A 13,126-nucleotide genomic window follows, 5' to 3' on the forward strand; every position below is an offset into this window, starting at 1 on the left:
GCCAAAAACCTTTCTTCTAAATCTTTACATTAACTACATGTTTCAGTATCAATTTGTAATGCCATATATACAGTATACCTTGTAATGCCATATACATACACACATACATACATACAGTACATACATATTATATAAACATACACACATACATACAGTATATACACACTTTGTATAGCCAAATAAGTGCAATGCCCAAGAATAATCTGATCACCAAAAGCATACCTCACAAGTTTGTGTGTTCTTTGGATCTGGACCTGCTGTGCCGAAGGTGCAATCACCCTGAAAAGGGGTGGAGCCAATAAAGAAGCAGCATGATCACGAGCAGATGGGGCGTGACCTAGCGCTCAGACCCCAGTTTTTGTCAGTTTTGGCTGGGCAGCACCCTTCCCTGCACTGATAGATGTTGTGCACATGACATCTTATCAGTGATTACCCCGGCAGCCGTGCTCACCGGCTCCACCAACTTTCCCCCCACTGCCCGCAGGACACTGCTCCGCAAAGGTGGTCCAATTATGCCAAAAGAATAATCTAAGCAAAACTATTATAATTTTTAGGGTTAGTCAAAAACAGTTAATTTGTTCACTGACAGTCTGCTGCCATCCTGTTTCCTACATCACAGGACATGTGCAAAGTACAGAACACGGACGTATCTAAATGATTCTCTTTGTGGTTTTTCTATAGCGTCTGTACAATATAATTTGAACAGAATTCCTGCCTATTCATACTTCTAAGCAAAGGATACCTTAATGAGTGGCTCATCACAGTATGATATGATTATTGTCCCTTCTTTCAAAAGCCACTTATTCCCAGCATGTGTATTATGTGTTTGCCATGGGTGTGGTATAGAAAACAGACAGTCATTAGTCCGATGTCAGAATCCCGACTGCCGGGACTCAGACAGTGGGGCGAGCGCAACGATGCCCCTTGCAAGCTCGCTGCGCTCCCCACGCTGTGAGCACAGAGGCTTGCTACGCTCACCACCTATTCTATTCTCCCTCTATGGAGGTCGTGAACCCCACGAGGGAGAATAGCCACTGCCTGTCAGGATCCCAATTGTCAGGGTTTTAACAGTTTGGATTCCGACATCGGTGTAATGACTGTCGGAATCCCGAATGTCGGTCAGACATCCAGCAACTGTTTGCTAATACCCCATTCACACCAGAAATGCAGGGACAAACCCGGGAATTCAGTTCCCAGGACAAGCAGGGACATTCCCGGGTTTGGACCCATTCACACCAGAAATGTCCCTGCATTTTCTGGTGTGAGAAGGGGGCTGAAAAGAGGCCGGCAGGAGGTGGGGAGGAGGTGGGCAGTCGGCGGAGGGATGGCGGCGGAGGTGGGGAGAAAACTCACCCCGGTTGCTGGTCCTCCGTGCAGGCCAGGGATCCACACAGGCGGCGGCGCAAATGACGGGACAGGCTGCGGATGAAGATGACGCAGCTCTCCGGCGTCCTCACTGCCGCCGGAGAGCTGCGTCATCATCCTCCACCGGCTGTCCCGTCATTTGCGCCCGCCGTCTGCATTAATTCCCGACGGACAGGACACGGAGGACACGGCAACCCGGGTAAGTATACCCTGTACCTTTCACATGAGCCAGGTCCCCGGGTTGAACCCGGGAACAACCGTGGTACCTAGCCAGGTTGAAATTTGCCCAGGATTTTGTCCCGGGAACCTTTCACACCAGCGCTAGTACCGGGTTGTTCCCAGACTCAACCCGGGAATTTAGGCTGGTGTGAATGGGGTATTAGTAGTTTATCAGCTACTAATTTTATCATTTTTTTGCAGAACATTGGACGTGTCAGAGAATGCTTCCAGTGACCATGAGTGGAAGACCGTACACAGCAGTAACTTTTTAAAAGAAGCATTTTTTCTTTGCCCTAAAATGGCACCCCATGTTATATAGAGTGTCTTCATTTATAACTACAGGACCAGAAGGTTTTAAAAGAAGTGAATTAAAGACGTAATTGGGCTGGTTAATATTTAGTACCACATCTTTGTGTTCTTAATGAGTCACTGAGTAACATTTTACCATTCTTTGATCTGTGCAGCTCTAGAGCAATGGTTATCAATCCAGACCTGGCTGCCAAGACAAACACCTTCTAATTGGCTGGTTCTAAAAAAACATAAAGCAAAAATAAAACAATTCCCCCAACTTTGCTATAGATGACAATAGGCCGAATTCAGATGTGGTTGGAGCTGCGCACTATGCTGCAAAGTACCAATTATACTAATTTGCGCATGTGTAGGACACATTCAGCACATTTGGGGACAGGTCCTGCGACACAGGATGCGGGACAGCAGCAGACTATCTGTGATGGACTGTTTGCTGCCATTCGGTGGTTTGGGAGGTGGCTGCAAAAGCATAGGTTTGTGATATTTGTATATATGTCTAGATGGACACTCAATACTTCAACACGACAAGGTCTTCACCTGGGGTAGCCAACCCTAGTCCTCGAGAGCTACCAACAGTGCATGTTTTGCAGGTCTCCTCACAGAATCACAAGTGAGCTAATTAGCTCCATCTGTGTATCTTTTAAAATGTGTCAGTGATTAATGAGTGCAGCTGTGCAGCAGCTAGGTTGTCTGGAAAATGTGAACTGTTGGTAGCTCTCGAGGGCTAGGGCTGGCTACCACTGGTCTACACCAACAAGCATAAGTTCGACATGGGTTTTTTTAGGGGCATTTTAAATTTTTCATGTTGAGAAAGGTAAAGTGTGCCAAAGGCAGCGGTAGTGGAACAAGGCACCTGGCCTCAATGGGGGGCCTTGTGCTCAGGTGACGACACTGACACCAAAGAAATGTGAAAACCACATGTCAACATTTTATTTTGTCAACCTTTCTCAATGTCGACTAGACACTGTCTATGAGCTATACCACACTAAGGAAAATGAACTGATGCCTAAGGCCCATGCTTAATGTTAACATCTAATCAGTGTCAGTATCAGAAATACATTAACTATTTACAGTATTACATTGAACATATTTTCTTATGCATTGAATTATTGAAAACATTTTTAGTGCTTGCAAATGATCTTAAATAACTAATATTGTGATGTCCCAGGAAAAGTTATGATGGTCATAAAATCAAGCTGTAATAGAGTCAACACATTGACCATGTAAATCTGGAAATGTACATGCTGCAAAATGATAAAATTCTCTTAAAATTCATTGTATTATCCTATTTTTTCATGTAATGTATTTATAGCCAAGGCTATAAACAGCCTTACGCAGGTATTCATAAACAACCAGCTTCTCTGAAGCACAGCCAGCAAGTACAGGGCATGAAGATCAATCTGTACTAGGGGCAAGATTCATATTGGGGCATCAGGAAATCTCTGTCTTCTGACAGATCTCTGATTCAGTACTCTCCCCAAACATTGGTGACTCATCTCTGTTTTGGGAAACAGAGGCAGTTACCATAAACAAATGGCTGAATAAGGAAGCTGTAGTGCGTCCAATGATGCTGTACGGGTCCAGCACATGCACAAAATACCAATGCAGCTCATCCACGACCAGCAGCAGCTTGGCCCCCATGGACGATGCCCCGGACACCCCCCGGCCACCGTGCACACCTGGTCACTTTATTGGCACACTGTCTCAGTCAGTCTCTCTCTCTCATACTGTGACTGACTGAGTGCAGGGACAGGCGCGTTGCTCGGCTCAGCGACTGTACCTGGCCATTGGATACACAGCAGCCAATAAGCTGTGTGTATTGAGTAGCCAATGGGCACCGATGGCAGTGAGCCTGAGCTCTCAGTAGTAGTAGTAGACCTTCAGCGCACCCAGCAGCGGAGCTTTCCTGGAGGCGCAGGGGGACCAAGCAGATAACCGTGGAGATGTAATATGCATGGCAGAGTGGGTGGGCAGCGGCGGGTGATGAGTTGCACTGCCTCCAACATATGATGCATCACATCACTTGCTGCTGCTGACCCACTCTGCCATACTGCTATTAATGTCAAAATATTGCCGCCCTTAATTGGTGCCGCCCTGAGGCCCGTGCCTCATGGGCCTAGGCACAAATCCGGCCCTGACCATCGGTACTTTGCGCTAGCAGCTCACTAAAGAAGCTAAGGCAGGCAAAATATCCCGATAAACCGTGGCATGGGACAGTTTATCTGGGCTAATTTACAGCGCCAGGAGCCTTTCGCGCGAGAACGCAAGTAAAAGGATACAGATGATTATGTTAACATTCAACATGTTCCTAATGTCACTACTGGCCTAGGAGTAACTTTCCATCTCCTGACAGCTGCAGTGGCCCAGTGCAGCATTAGGGTCCCCACGTCTTATGAATATGACTCCTGGGTTATGACTGTGATCCCCTGGCGATCTGGTGAGTTTAAACCTACCCCGCAGCCCCTAACCCTAATGTTTGACATTCTGAGAGTGTCAAAATGTTGCCAGTCAACATTTTTACAATATTAACAACATGGGCCAAATGTAATAGGGTATGAGAATTAGATTCTTTGAGAGTTATCCAAAAATTTTTAAAAGAGCAATGTTTTACACTGAAAAAGACAGGATGATTTTGCCATGTAATTGATTGCGCTTTAAAAAATAAATAAATGGGAAAACTCTCCTGAAATCTCTCCCCTTTCTGATTCTCTCACCCGTTACATTTGGCCCCATAACTGTTGACATTGTATTGTTGATATTATGAATGTTGGTTATTGTTGAACTTTTGACTACACCCCCCTGCAGACTTCCCTACATACAGTGACACATGGAGGTCATTTAAGAGAATTGGTGCAATGGAAAATATTGCGGTGTATAACAAATCAAACGTGCGTTTGCAAGAATAATATCAGAATACATTTAGGCCCCAATTCAGACCTGATCGCTGAGCTGTGGGATATTGAAACCCAACGATCAGGTAAATGCCGCCCCACCAACGTCCGCATTCCGCCCGCCCATGTGCATGGCTGCAAACACATTTGCAGCTGTGCACGCAGGGTAAAAAAAAATCATAAGCCATCAAGTGATTTTACCCTTGCTCGCAGCACCGTGTAAGTGTAGACTTACTCAGCGCTGCAATGGCCGTGTGGAGAAGGCCACTGATGATGTCAGCAGCCCTGCCCTCCCAACTGCCGGGGAATGCCGGCATTTTCCAGGATACTCCCGGAAAATGCTACATTTTCACCTCCAAATACCTGCAGGGTGTCCATCACCCTGCGGGCAGCCTGTGGTGACTAGCCATTCCAGGCTCCCTTTGAATGAATGGCTTATGCATTCGTACTGTGGGCCGCATGCAGTCATTTGATCATCTCCCATGCTGCAAAAATGCATATGTGCAATCAAACCTGAATCGGGACCTTAGTCACTACAGTCACACCACCTATTTCCCTTAGGTTACGGTATAGATAATAGTTAAGGTCTAGGTTGACAACGACCTATGACAGTGACTAGGTCGACACTGAAAAAGGGCCGACATACCTTAGGTCAACACTGCCAAAGGTCAAAACAAGCTTATGGTCAACATAGGCAAGGTCGACATATATTAGGCGCGCATCGAAGGCATGCAACAGAAACAGAGCATGGCCTCGTGTAAGGGGATGTACAGTACTACTGCAGATCTGTGGTCTGTGGTGTTCCCCCAGGTGCTGGCCCAGCCTGGCTGAGGATGGCTGGCAGTGCTTAGGGCCTCCACTCCTTTAATAACACACCCATACATCGGGTGTGGTATAGCACACAGACAGTTTGGATCCCTACTGCGTGGACTCAGACAGCGTGGGGAGCGGTCTGACAGCCATCCGGCATCCCCATACATCATCCAAGTGGCACAAAACCACCAAGATCATAATAAACCACTTTACAAACCCTAACAAGATTGGCTTATCAGCCCACATAATATTTTGTCCGAGCTGGCTGTAAAGTTGCCTGAGAGCTGCAGAAGTATGTCTTTACTAGCTGCGGCCATGCAGAATAATGGCTGCAGACAGAGGCGTAGCGAGGGTGGCTCTGGCGGAGCACCAGCTCCGGGCGCAGGAAGATCAAATGGCGCCGGAGCCATGCCTGCATCGCGTCCTAGCCCCGCACCGCCAGCCGCCCTACCTGCTCCCCCAGCCGCTCCCGCCTCCCCGCTTGTCGGCCGGGTGACAAGCAGGGCGCCGCCAGCCCTACCTGCTCTGCCGCCCGCTCAGCACTTACCGCTGTGCCGGGGCCCGGGTGACATGCAGGGCGCCGCCAGCCTTGCACTTCCCTGTACCGCGAGTCAGTGAAGGAACCGCCGAGTTCCGTGGAGGACCTCACCCCGGCGTCTGCAGCAGAAGGACAGCCCTGGACAAAGTGCGCAGCCTGGAGCGGTGCTTGGCATCCCGGGCAGCGCTGAAGATCACAGCAGCTGGAGATCGAAGGGGGCAGATGCGCCACAACAGAGGGTAAGACTCCACATGCCCTTCTGCTGCACCACTCTGCCCTTGTTACCCCTTCCGCTGCAATACTCTGCAAATTCAGGACACATTATACGGGCTGGGCTCCCCTCTTTATCCTCCCTGCCCCGCTGTTAGTTTAATAAAAGAACTCGGAGTGGCAAACATAGGGGGTGGGCTCCCCTTCTTCTGCTGGCCTGTAATAAGGTGCATATGAGTGTATACCTGTCTGCCCTGCTGCTGCCAAGGGGGAAATGGGGGTAACAACCACAACCATAATGGGGTTATTACAGCAGTGATACCCCCACAAGTGTGTAAAAGGAGTATCTACTATGGGGGTATTACACATATAACCCTCTGGGCAAGGAGCATGTGAGTCCCAATGGCAACGAGCATGAATTTCCCATGGCAACGAGCATGAAACCCCTGGCATCGAGCATGTAACTCCTGGCAACAAGCATTTAGGTAAGCCGCATTTGTCTGGCATAATATATAATAGGCATTACAGTGTGTGGCATAATGTGTAATGGGCATGATGGTGTGTGGTATAATATGTAATAAGCATTACGGTGTGTGGCATAAGGTGTAATTGGCATAAGAGTGTGTGGTATTATATGTAATGGGCATCACGGTGTGTGGTATTATATATAATGGACATTACAGTGTGTGGCATAACGTGTAATGGGCATTATGGAGTTTGGTATAACGTGTAATGGGCATTATAGCGTGTTGTGTAATGTTAGGCCACACCCCCTTTTCACTGCGCAGGAGCCTCACCTACTACAAATTGGGGGGGGGGGGGGCGCAAAACATGCCCTTGCTCCGGGCGCCGTGGCACCTAGCTACACCGCTGGCTGCAGAGACACTTCCTGTATAACAAACATTTTCTGTATAACAAGTGGATGGCATTGATGTAATTTCCACCATCCACATACAGCAAAAGTGCATTTAAATGGCCAAACCAGGCCTACGGTTTCCATTTAGACAACTAAAAGCATGTTACGAACACACACATTAATACACATTTTTATACCCCTTTTCCACTTGCAAAAATATCCCGGGTTTTTGCACATGAACGCGCATCAACCCGGGATTTAGTGCAGTGTGAAAGGGTCTTGGGCGAATATCCCGTGTTCAGCATTCCGGGATCTCTACCCAGGTCCTGACCTGGGTAGGATCCGGAATCGACACGGGATGCGGCCAGTGTGAATGGTCCCGTACCCGGGATCGGGTACACGGGACTTTAAAAAAGCTGCTGATTGGAGCTTTGTTTGGGCTCACAATGCTGATGTCATCTGTAATCGCACTGGAAAGCGGAAGAGAAGCCCTGGACATGTGCAGATCGGAGCAGACGGGCATCATGGCAAACTGGACGGACCAGGAAGTGAGAGAGCTCCTGAGCATAAGGGGCGAGGAGGAGATAAAACGCCAAATTACTGGCACAGTCAAAGATGCCGTGGTTTATAAAAACATATCAAAGCTGCTTGAAGCCAGAGGCATGATCCGGTCACAACAGCAAGTTGTCAATAAACTGAAGACCCTGAGAAAGAAGTTCATGAAGGTGCATGACAACAACCGTAAAAAGAGTGGGGCTGGCCGCATCGAGTGGGAATATTATGACATCTGCGCAACCGTCTTCGGGCACACAGCTCTCTGCAATCCTGTGAGTCTGTCTTCAAGTTCACAGTACATTGCTGCAGAAAGCAGCCAAGGCCCTGAAGATACACAGACAAGTGAAGTCTGCCACTCATCACCCCTGCTAATTGAGGACACACCTGATTGTAGTGAGCATGAAACATCCACCCACCTGCCCAGCCCTGATGGCAGCATATCCGTCACCGTTGAAGAGGTCGTGGAAGCTGCGACCACTGACAGTGGGTTTCCACAAAGTGCCGTCTCCCCAACTTTGCAGAGAAACAGTAAGTTTATTTTTTAAAGACACATAGCACACTATAGGGTTAGGTTGGGGGTGGGGTGGAGGTGGAGCATAGGGTTATGCACAGCATAGTGGTCCTCCAGCAGTTGTGGAACTACATATCCCAGTATGCCTTGGCACAGTTTAAGCATTGCCTAATAGCAAAACTGTGGCAAGGCATGATGGGACTTGTAGGCTGTGGGAAGGGGGGGGGGGGGTGACATAATATACAGTTATCAAAGTATAACCTGCAGTGATGTCGCAGTGTGTTAGTTTGCCAAAGCTGCTATTTTTATGTATGGTCATTTTCAATTTATATCTTATCTTTACAGTTTACAACGTTCCACCTAGAACGAAGAAAATGAACAAAGCGGGGCAAGCAGCTAGAGCCATGACAAGTGCCCTTGTTGAAGAACTCCGAGAAATGGACAATGCTATGTCCACACAGGAGAATGCAAGGATCGACAAATTTTTAGAGGCCGAGCGTGAAATGCAGGACTCATTTCTTTCTAAAATCCTGTCAATGCAGGAACGCATGAATAGAGAGGCTCTTGAGCGTCATAGGGAATTGCAGCAAATGAACATGGCGTTCATGGAACGTTTGTTCAATAATCCAAAAGCTCCTAACCAACACCACAGCTCACAATACCCTGAACCGGGTTATTCCACATATAATCATGGACCATACTTTGGTTCAAGCAATGCTGCAAATGAGCAAACCTCAGAGTTTTCAGTTTTTCGCAATTTGTCTTAAAGCTATAGGCACATACTTAATTTTTTTTGTTTGTTTTGCACTTAAAGTGCCTCGGCACTAGTTGACCTCAGTGTTTATGTACCTGTAGTTCATTGTTTTGCACTTAAAGTGCCTCGGCACTAGTTTACCTCGTTTTTTATGCACTACTAGTACATTTTGTGTTGCACTTAAAGTGCCTCGGCACTAGTTTACCTCAGTGTTTATGCACTACTAGTACATTTTGTGTTGCACTTAAAGTGCCTCGGCACTAGTTTACCTCAGTGTTTACATACCCTCCAACATGACCCACTCCATTAGGTACAAAATGTTCTGCTCCTGGACTTCCCTGCCAGTGGCAGTTACAGAGGTTGGACTCCAGCATAGTCCACAATTCAAAGAGGGGGGTCACATCAACTGTCAGTGAGTCCAGGACAGTGATGTTTTGAGTGGCATTAGGTGTGGCTCCCCTTTTTGAACATTGGATTGTGCTGCAGCTCCAACTCTGCAACTGCCACTGGCAGGAAAGTCCAGAAACAGAGCATTTTGTACCTAATGGAATGGGCCATGTTGGAGGGCATGCGTTTATGTACCTGTAGTTCATTGTTTTGCACTTAAAGCAGGCATGTCCAACGTTGGCCCTCCAGACGCTCCGAAACCACACATCCCAGCATGCTCCGCCACAGTGTTGCTATTAGAGAATGCAAAAACTATCGCAAAGCATACTGGGATGTGCGGCCTCAAAACACCTGGAGGGCCAACGTCGGACATGCCTGACTAAAGTGTTAATGCACAACTGGTTGTGCATTCGGTTAGCTTGAAATGCTAAACTTCAAGCAATTCTTGTTTGGGATGGGGGGGTTGGGACGAGGGAGGTTGGTATGGGGGCGGTTTGGACGGGGGGTTGGTATGGGGGGATTGGGACGGGGGCGGTTGGGATGGGGGTGGTACGGGTGGAGGAGGGTTTCTTTATTGTTTTATTGTTTTATTGTTGTGTCTATACAAAGGCAAAATGAAAGGCAAATAAAAATTGCACCTACAATCCAAAGGTGCTAAACCAAATAAAAAAATTATAATTTTAAACACCCTTGTCATCACTTTTTTTTTAGTTAAAATGACCATTTCATATGGTATTTGCAGTGATTTCCTGGGATCAGTGTGAATGGGGCTGTCCCGGGTCTGAATGCAGTGTGAAAGGGTACATTCCCGGGTAGTGTCCCGGGAAGCATCCGGGTACACATTCCCGGGTCTGACCCGGGACTGCAAGTGGAAAAGGGGTATAAGAGACCAAATAGTAAATACATATTTTGTAATAACAGTTAACACCCCAAACTAACAATTTTACAGTGGGAATGAATTCCTTTTGTGAAAAAGATCCATTTTCCTCACAAATACACAATGCTACCATTTAATGAGACAAACAGAAACTGAGGCCAGTGGCTGAGACTATTACCTTGTGTAGAGTGAACCAGGTGGTGACCGTGAGACACTGCGACTCTCTCCATACACAGCACAGATCCTGTCAGACACAAGAACAAGAGGAACATGGTGATTCTCTGGCATGCTGTCCCCTCCCTACACCTGTTTTAAATAATTTCATCAAGAAACAATGGGTCCTATTTAATTCAAATTCTCATTCTTGCATTCCAGCAGACAGTGTTTCAGAGTTTTTCCATTCCACGCCATCTTAAAGAGCTATACTGAATCTGACACATACAAATGTCCAGCACAGAAACAGATAATCATCTATTTACTCTGCACATTGCTCTTTTTCTGTGACAGGCAGAACATTGTCCATGCTTGTGTAACCATCTCCTCAGCACATGGGCGCCACACAGTATCAAAAACATTGCAACAGTAGCTCTTCTAGACACACCAGGAGCTATTCTTGACAAATGCTGCAATAATAGCAATATTTTTTTTAAGTGTTTAATATAAATGCATGTTTTCCCCGTGTGCAACGGTTTTTATGTATCTCCAAAGGAGTGAAGGCATAGATAAAGAAGTTTAAAAGTGCTATATCTCTGTGGTATATATTATTAATTTGTACAATAGACAACTCCAACACTTCAGCGGACTGTGGAACAGTGCAGAGGATCAACTGTGGATTCATGATCAACAGCCAGCATATACACATATGTCAATATTCATCATTGCTTCAGTCACGCCATCTTAACAGCATTACAGGCTCTGGACAAAGCAATGCACTGGGCTCATACACCTATTCTAGTGAATACATTTCAATAATTTAAGGTGCCTATCACTTGTCCGATATTTGCCCGATTTTGACAGATCGAGCAGCGATCAATCCCAAATCAGATGCGTCAGACATCCGATCCGATGTCCTGTGCGCATTGGATCAGTGTAGGTCGGACGGATTGCACATAAGATAAATCATATGTGCACCCATTAGTGGTACATGGCAGGGGCTTTTTTAGCACCTGCGATGTATCGCACCCGATTCCTGATCGGGGAAGTACACTGTGCCCGAAGCATGGAGAGCGAAGCGGTACACTTATACGATGTAAAGCTCACGGTGCCATTTTTTAATGTTGACCTTTCCACCATGTGGACCTTTTTCATGTGTCAACCTTTTCAATGTCAACCAACAGTGGTTGACCTATTCACTATCGACATACATTATCATGCTAGACCTTGAAATGTTCAGTAAATATATATTTATCAAGGGCCCCATATCATGCGCTCTCTAAAAGCCTATGTGGTGGCTGGCACCTATCATTGCAGCCCCCGGGTGGGTCATTCATGTCCCAGTCCAACACTAACTGCAGGCTATGAATGTAAGTGGTGGTTCCCGGGTTTTGCTAATGGCAATCTGTAGACTGATTATCTGGGATTATTTTTTTTACAGAGCTGCAAAATCCTTCATGTTCAAAATTCCTGTATCCTATTCATAAAGAGCTATAGCTCCTTTTTTTATCGCGCACGTCTGTACTTTATGGCACAATCTCCACGGGCATCACGAGCTGCAGACAGGAGCTACGACTTTATAAAATCTTCAATATTTTCTGCAAACACTAAAAGGTCCATACACACTGGGAGTTTTTGCCCAGCATGTATGGATAACGATCATGGAGAAAACGGATGGGCTGAAAACACAAAACATACGGAGTGTTTTCATGATTTTCCCCAGGGTGGCCGGCTTTATATAGAAGGACGCTATTAAAGGCCGTCCATTCTGCCACTCATCTGCTGGTAATACCACACTGGGTGGCTTTCATGCTGAAACCCACTCAAACTAATAAACTGAGTGGCTTTCAGCTGAAAGTCGCCCAGTGTGTATGGGCCTTTACTGCTTCCACCAAAAGAGAAACGTTCAATTGTCTGTTATACAGGCCATCTTTCCCAAATCACTGCCACGTGGTTGGCATAGCAAATTCATCAGCATGTCCAACTGTGCCCAGATAGAAGCATTCTTAGATCATTGTATATGTGGCTGTAATGGAATAAAGAAATTCTGGATTGAGGTTAAACTATTTGCGCTAGACAAACTATTTAACATCTTCCACCGACACTGGTGCTGCGGTATACGCCAAGGACTCAGAGGCAAAACTACCCAATTCTGCCCCTGTTACACTCTTCCTGTCACACCAGGTCATTTGATATGCATTGGCTAGAACCTTCCCCTCTACAATGAAACAAAGACTGAAGAGTCTCAATGTGGGGAAGCTTTACTATTGATATCAAGAGACCAGTAATACATTATTCTTAAATCAAAACAATGGTACAAAACTAAATTGATATTACAATCCCCCCCCTCATTTTTTACACTTGAGTAAGTATTGGGGCATGGCCTAGATGTACACATTGATAATTTTTTCCCCATTTATCCCCGTTCCTTCCCTACCTACTTTCTATTAATTTTCATTATATTATTTAAGTTATTTTGTTCTTTCCATATTCATTAGAAATTTTTAAGTGGTAACACCTCTGCCTTAATGCCTCAAATTGGGTGCACACATCGGCTTAATTGATGTCAATGGAGCGCGAACACAGAACATGGTCTTTGAACTTTGCCTTTTACTGTTTCTCAAGATAATTCTGTTTTTCTTGAGTCTATGATGCATATTTTGCCACCTATATTACTATCAGTGAATT

At 46.2% G+C, this 13,126-nt stretch overlaps 2 protein-coding genes across 9 annotated transcripts in view; one reads left to right on the forward strand and one right to left on the reverse strand.

Annotated features, from left to right (window-relative positions):
* Nucleotides 1-13,126, reverse strand: part of TANC2 (tetratricopeptide repeat, ankyrin repeat and coiled-coil containing 2) — a 454,397-nt gene that overhangs the window by 326,462 nt on the left and 114,809 nt on the right. For 6 of the 8 annotated variants that reach the window (XM_083147485.1, XM_083147489.1, XM_083147490.1 and 3 more), the window contains one exon: nucleotides 10,464-10,529. The exons of the other annotated variants lie outside the window; for them this stretch is intronic. The gene's annotated coding sequence lies outside the window, so the exon portion shown is untranslated. The remainder of the gene's footprint in view (nucleotides 1-10,463; nucleotides 10,530-13,126) is intronic. 8 annotated transcript variants of the gene reach the window in all.
* Nucleotides 7,416-9,540, forward strand: LOC146008315 (uncharacterized). Its single transcript, XM_083147483.1, has 2 exons — nucleotides 7,416-8,284; nucleotides 8,613-9,540. Exons 1-2 carry the CDS (start codon nucleotides 7,648-7,650, stop codon nucleotides 9,032-9,034), a joined length of 1,059 nt encoding a protein of 352 aa, XP_083003609.1. The 5' UTR covers nucleotides 7,416-7,647; the 3' UTR covers nucleotides 9,035-9,540.

The sequence above is a fragment of the Crinia signifera genome, chromosome 6 (genome assembly GCF_055691185.1).
Source record: "Crinia signifera chromosome 6, ASM5569118v1, whole genome shotgun sequence".
NCBI lineage: Eukaryota > Metazoa > Chordata > Amphibia > Anura > Myobatrachidae > Crinia > Crinia signifera.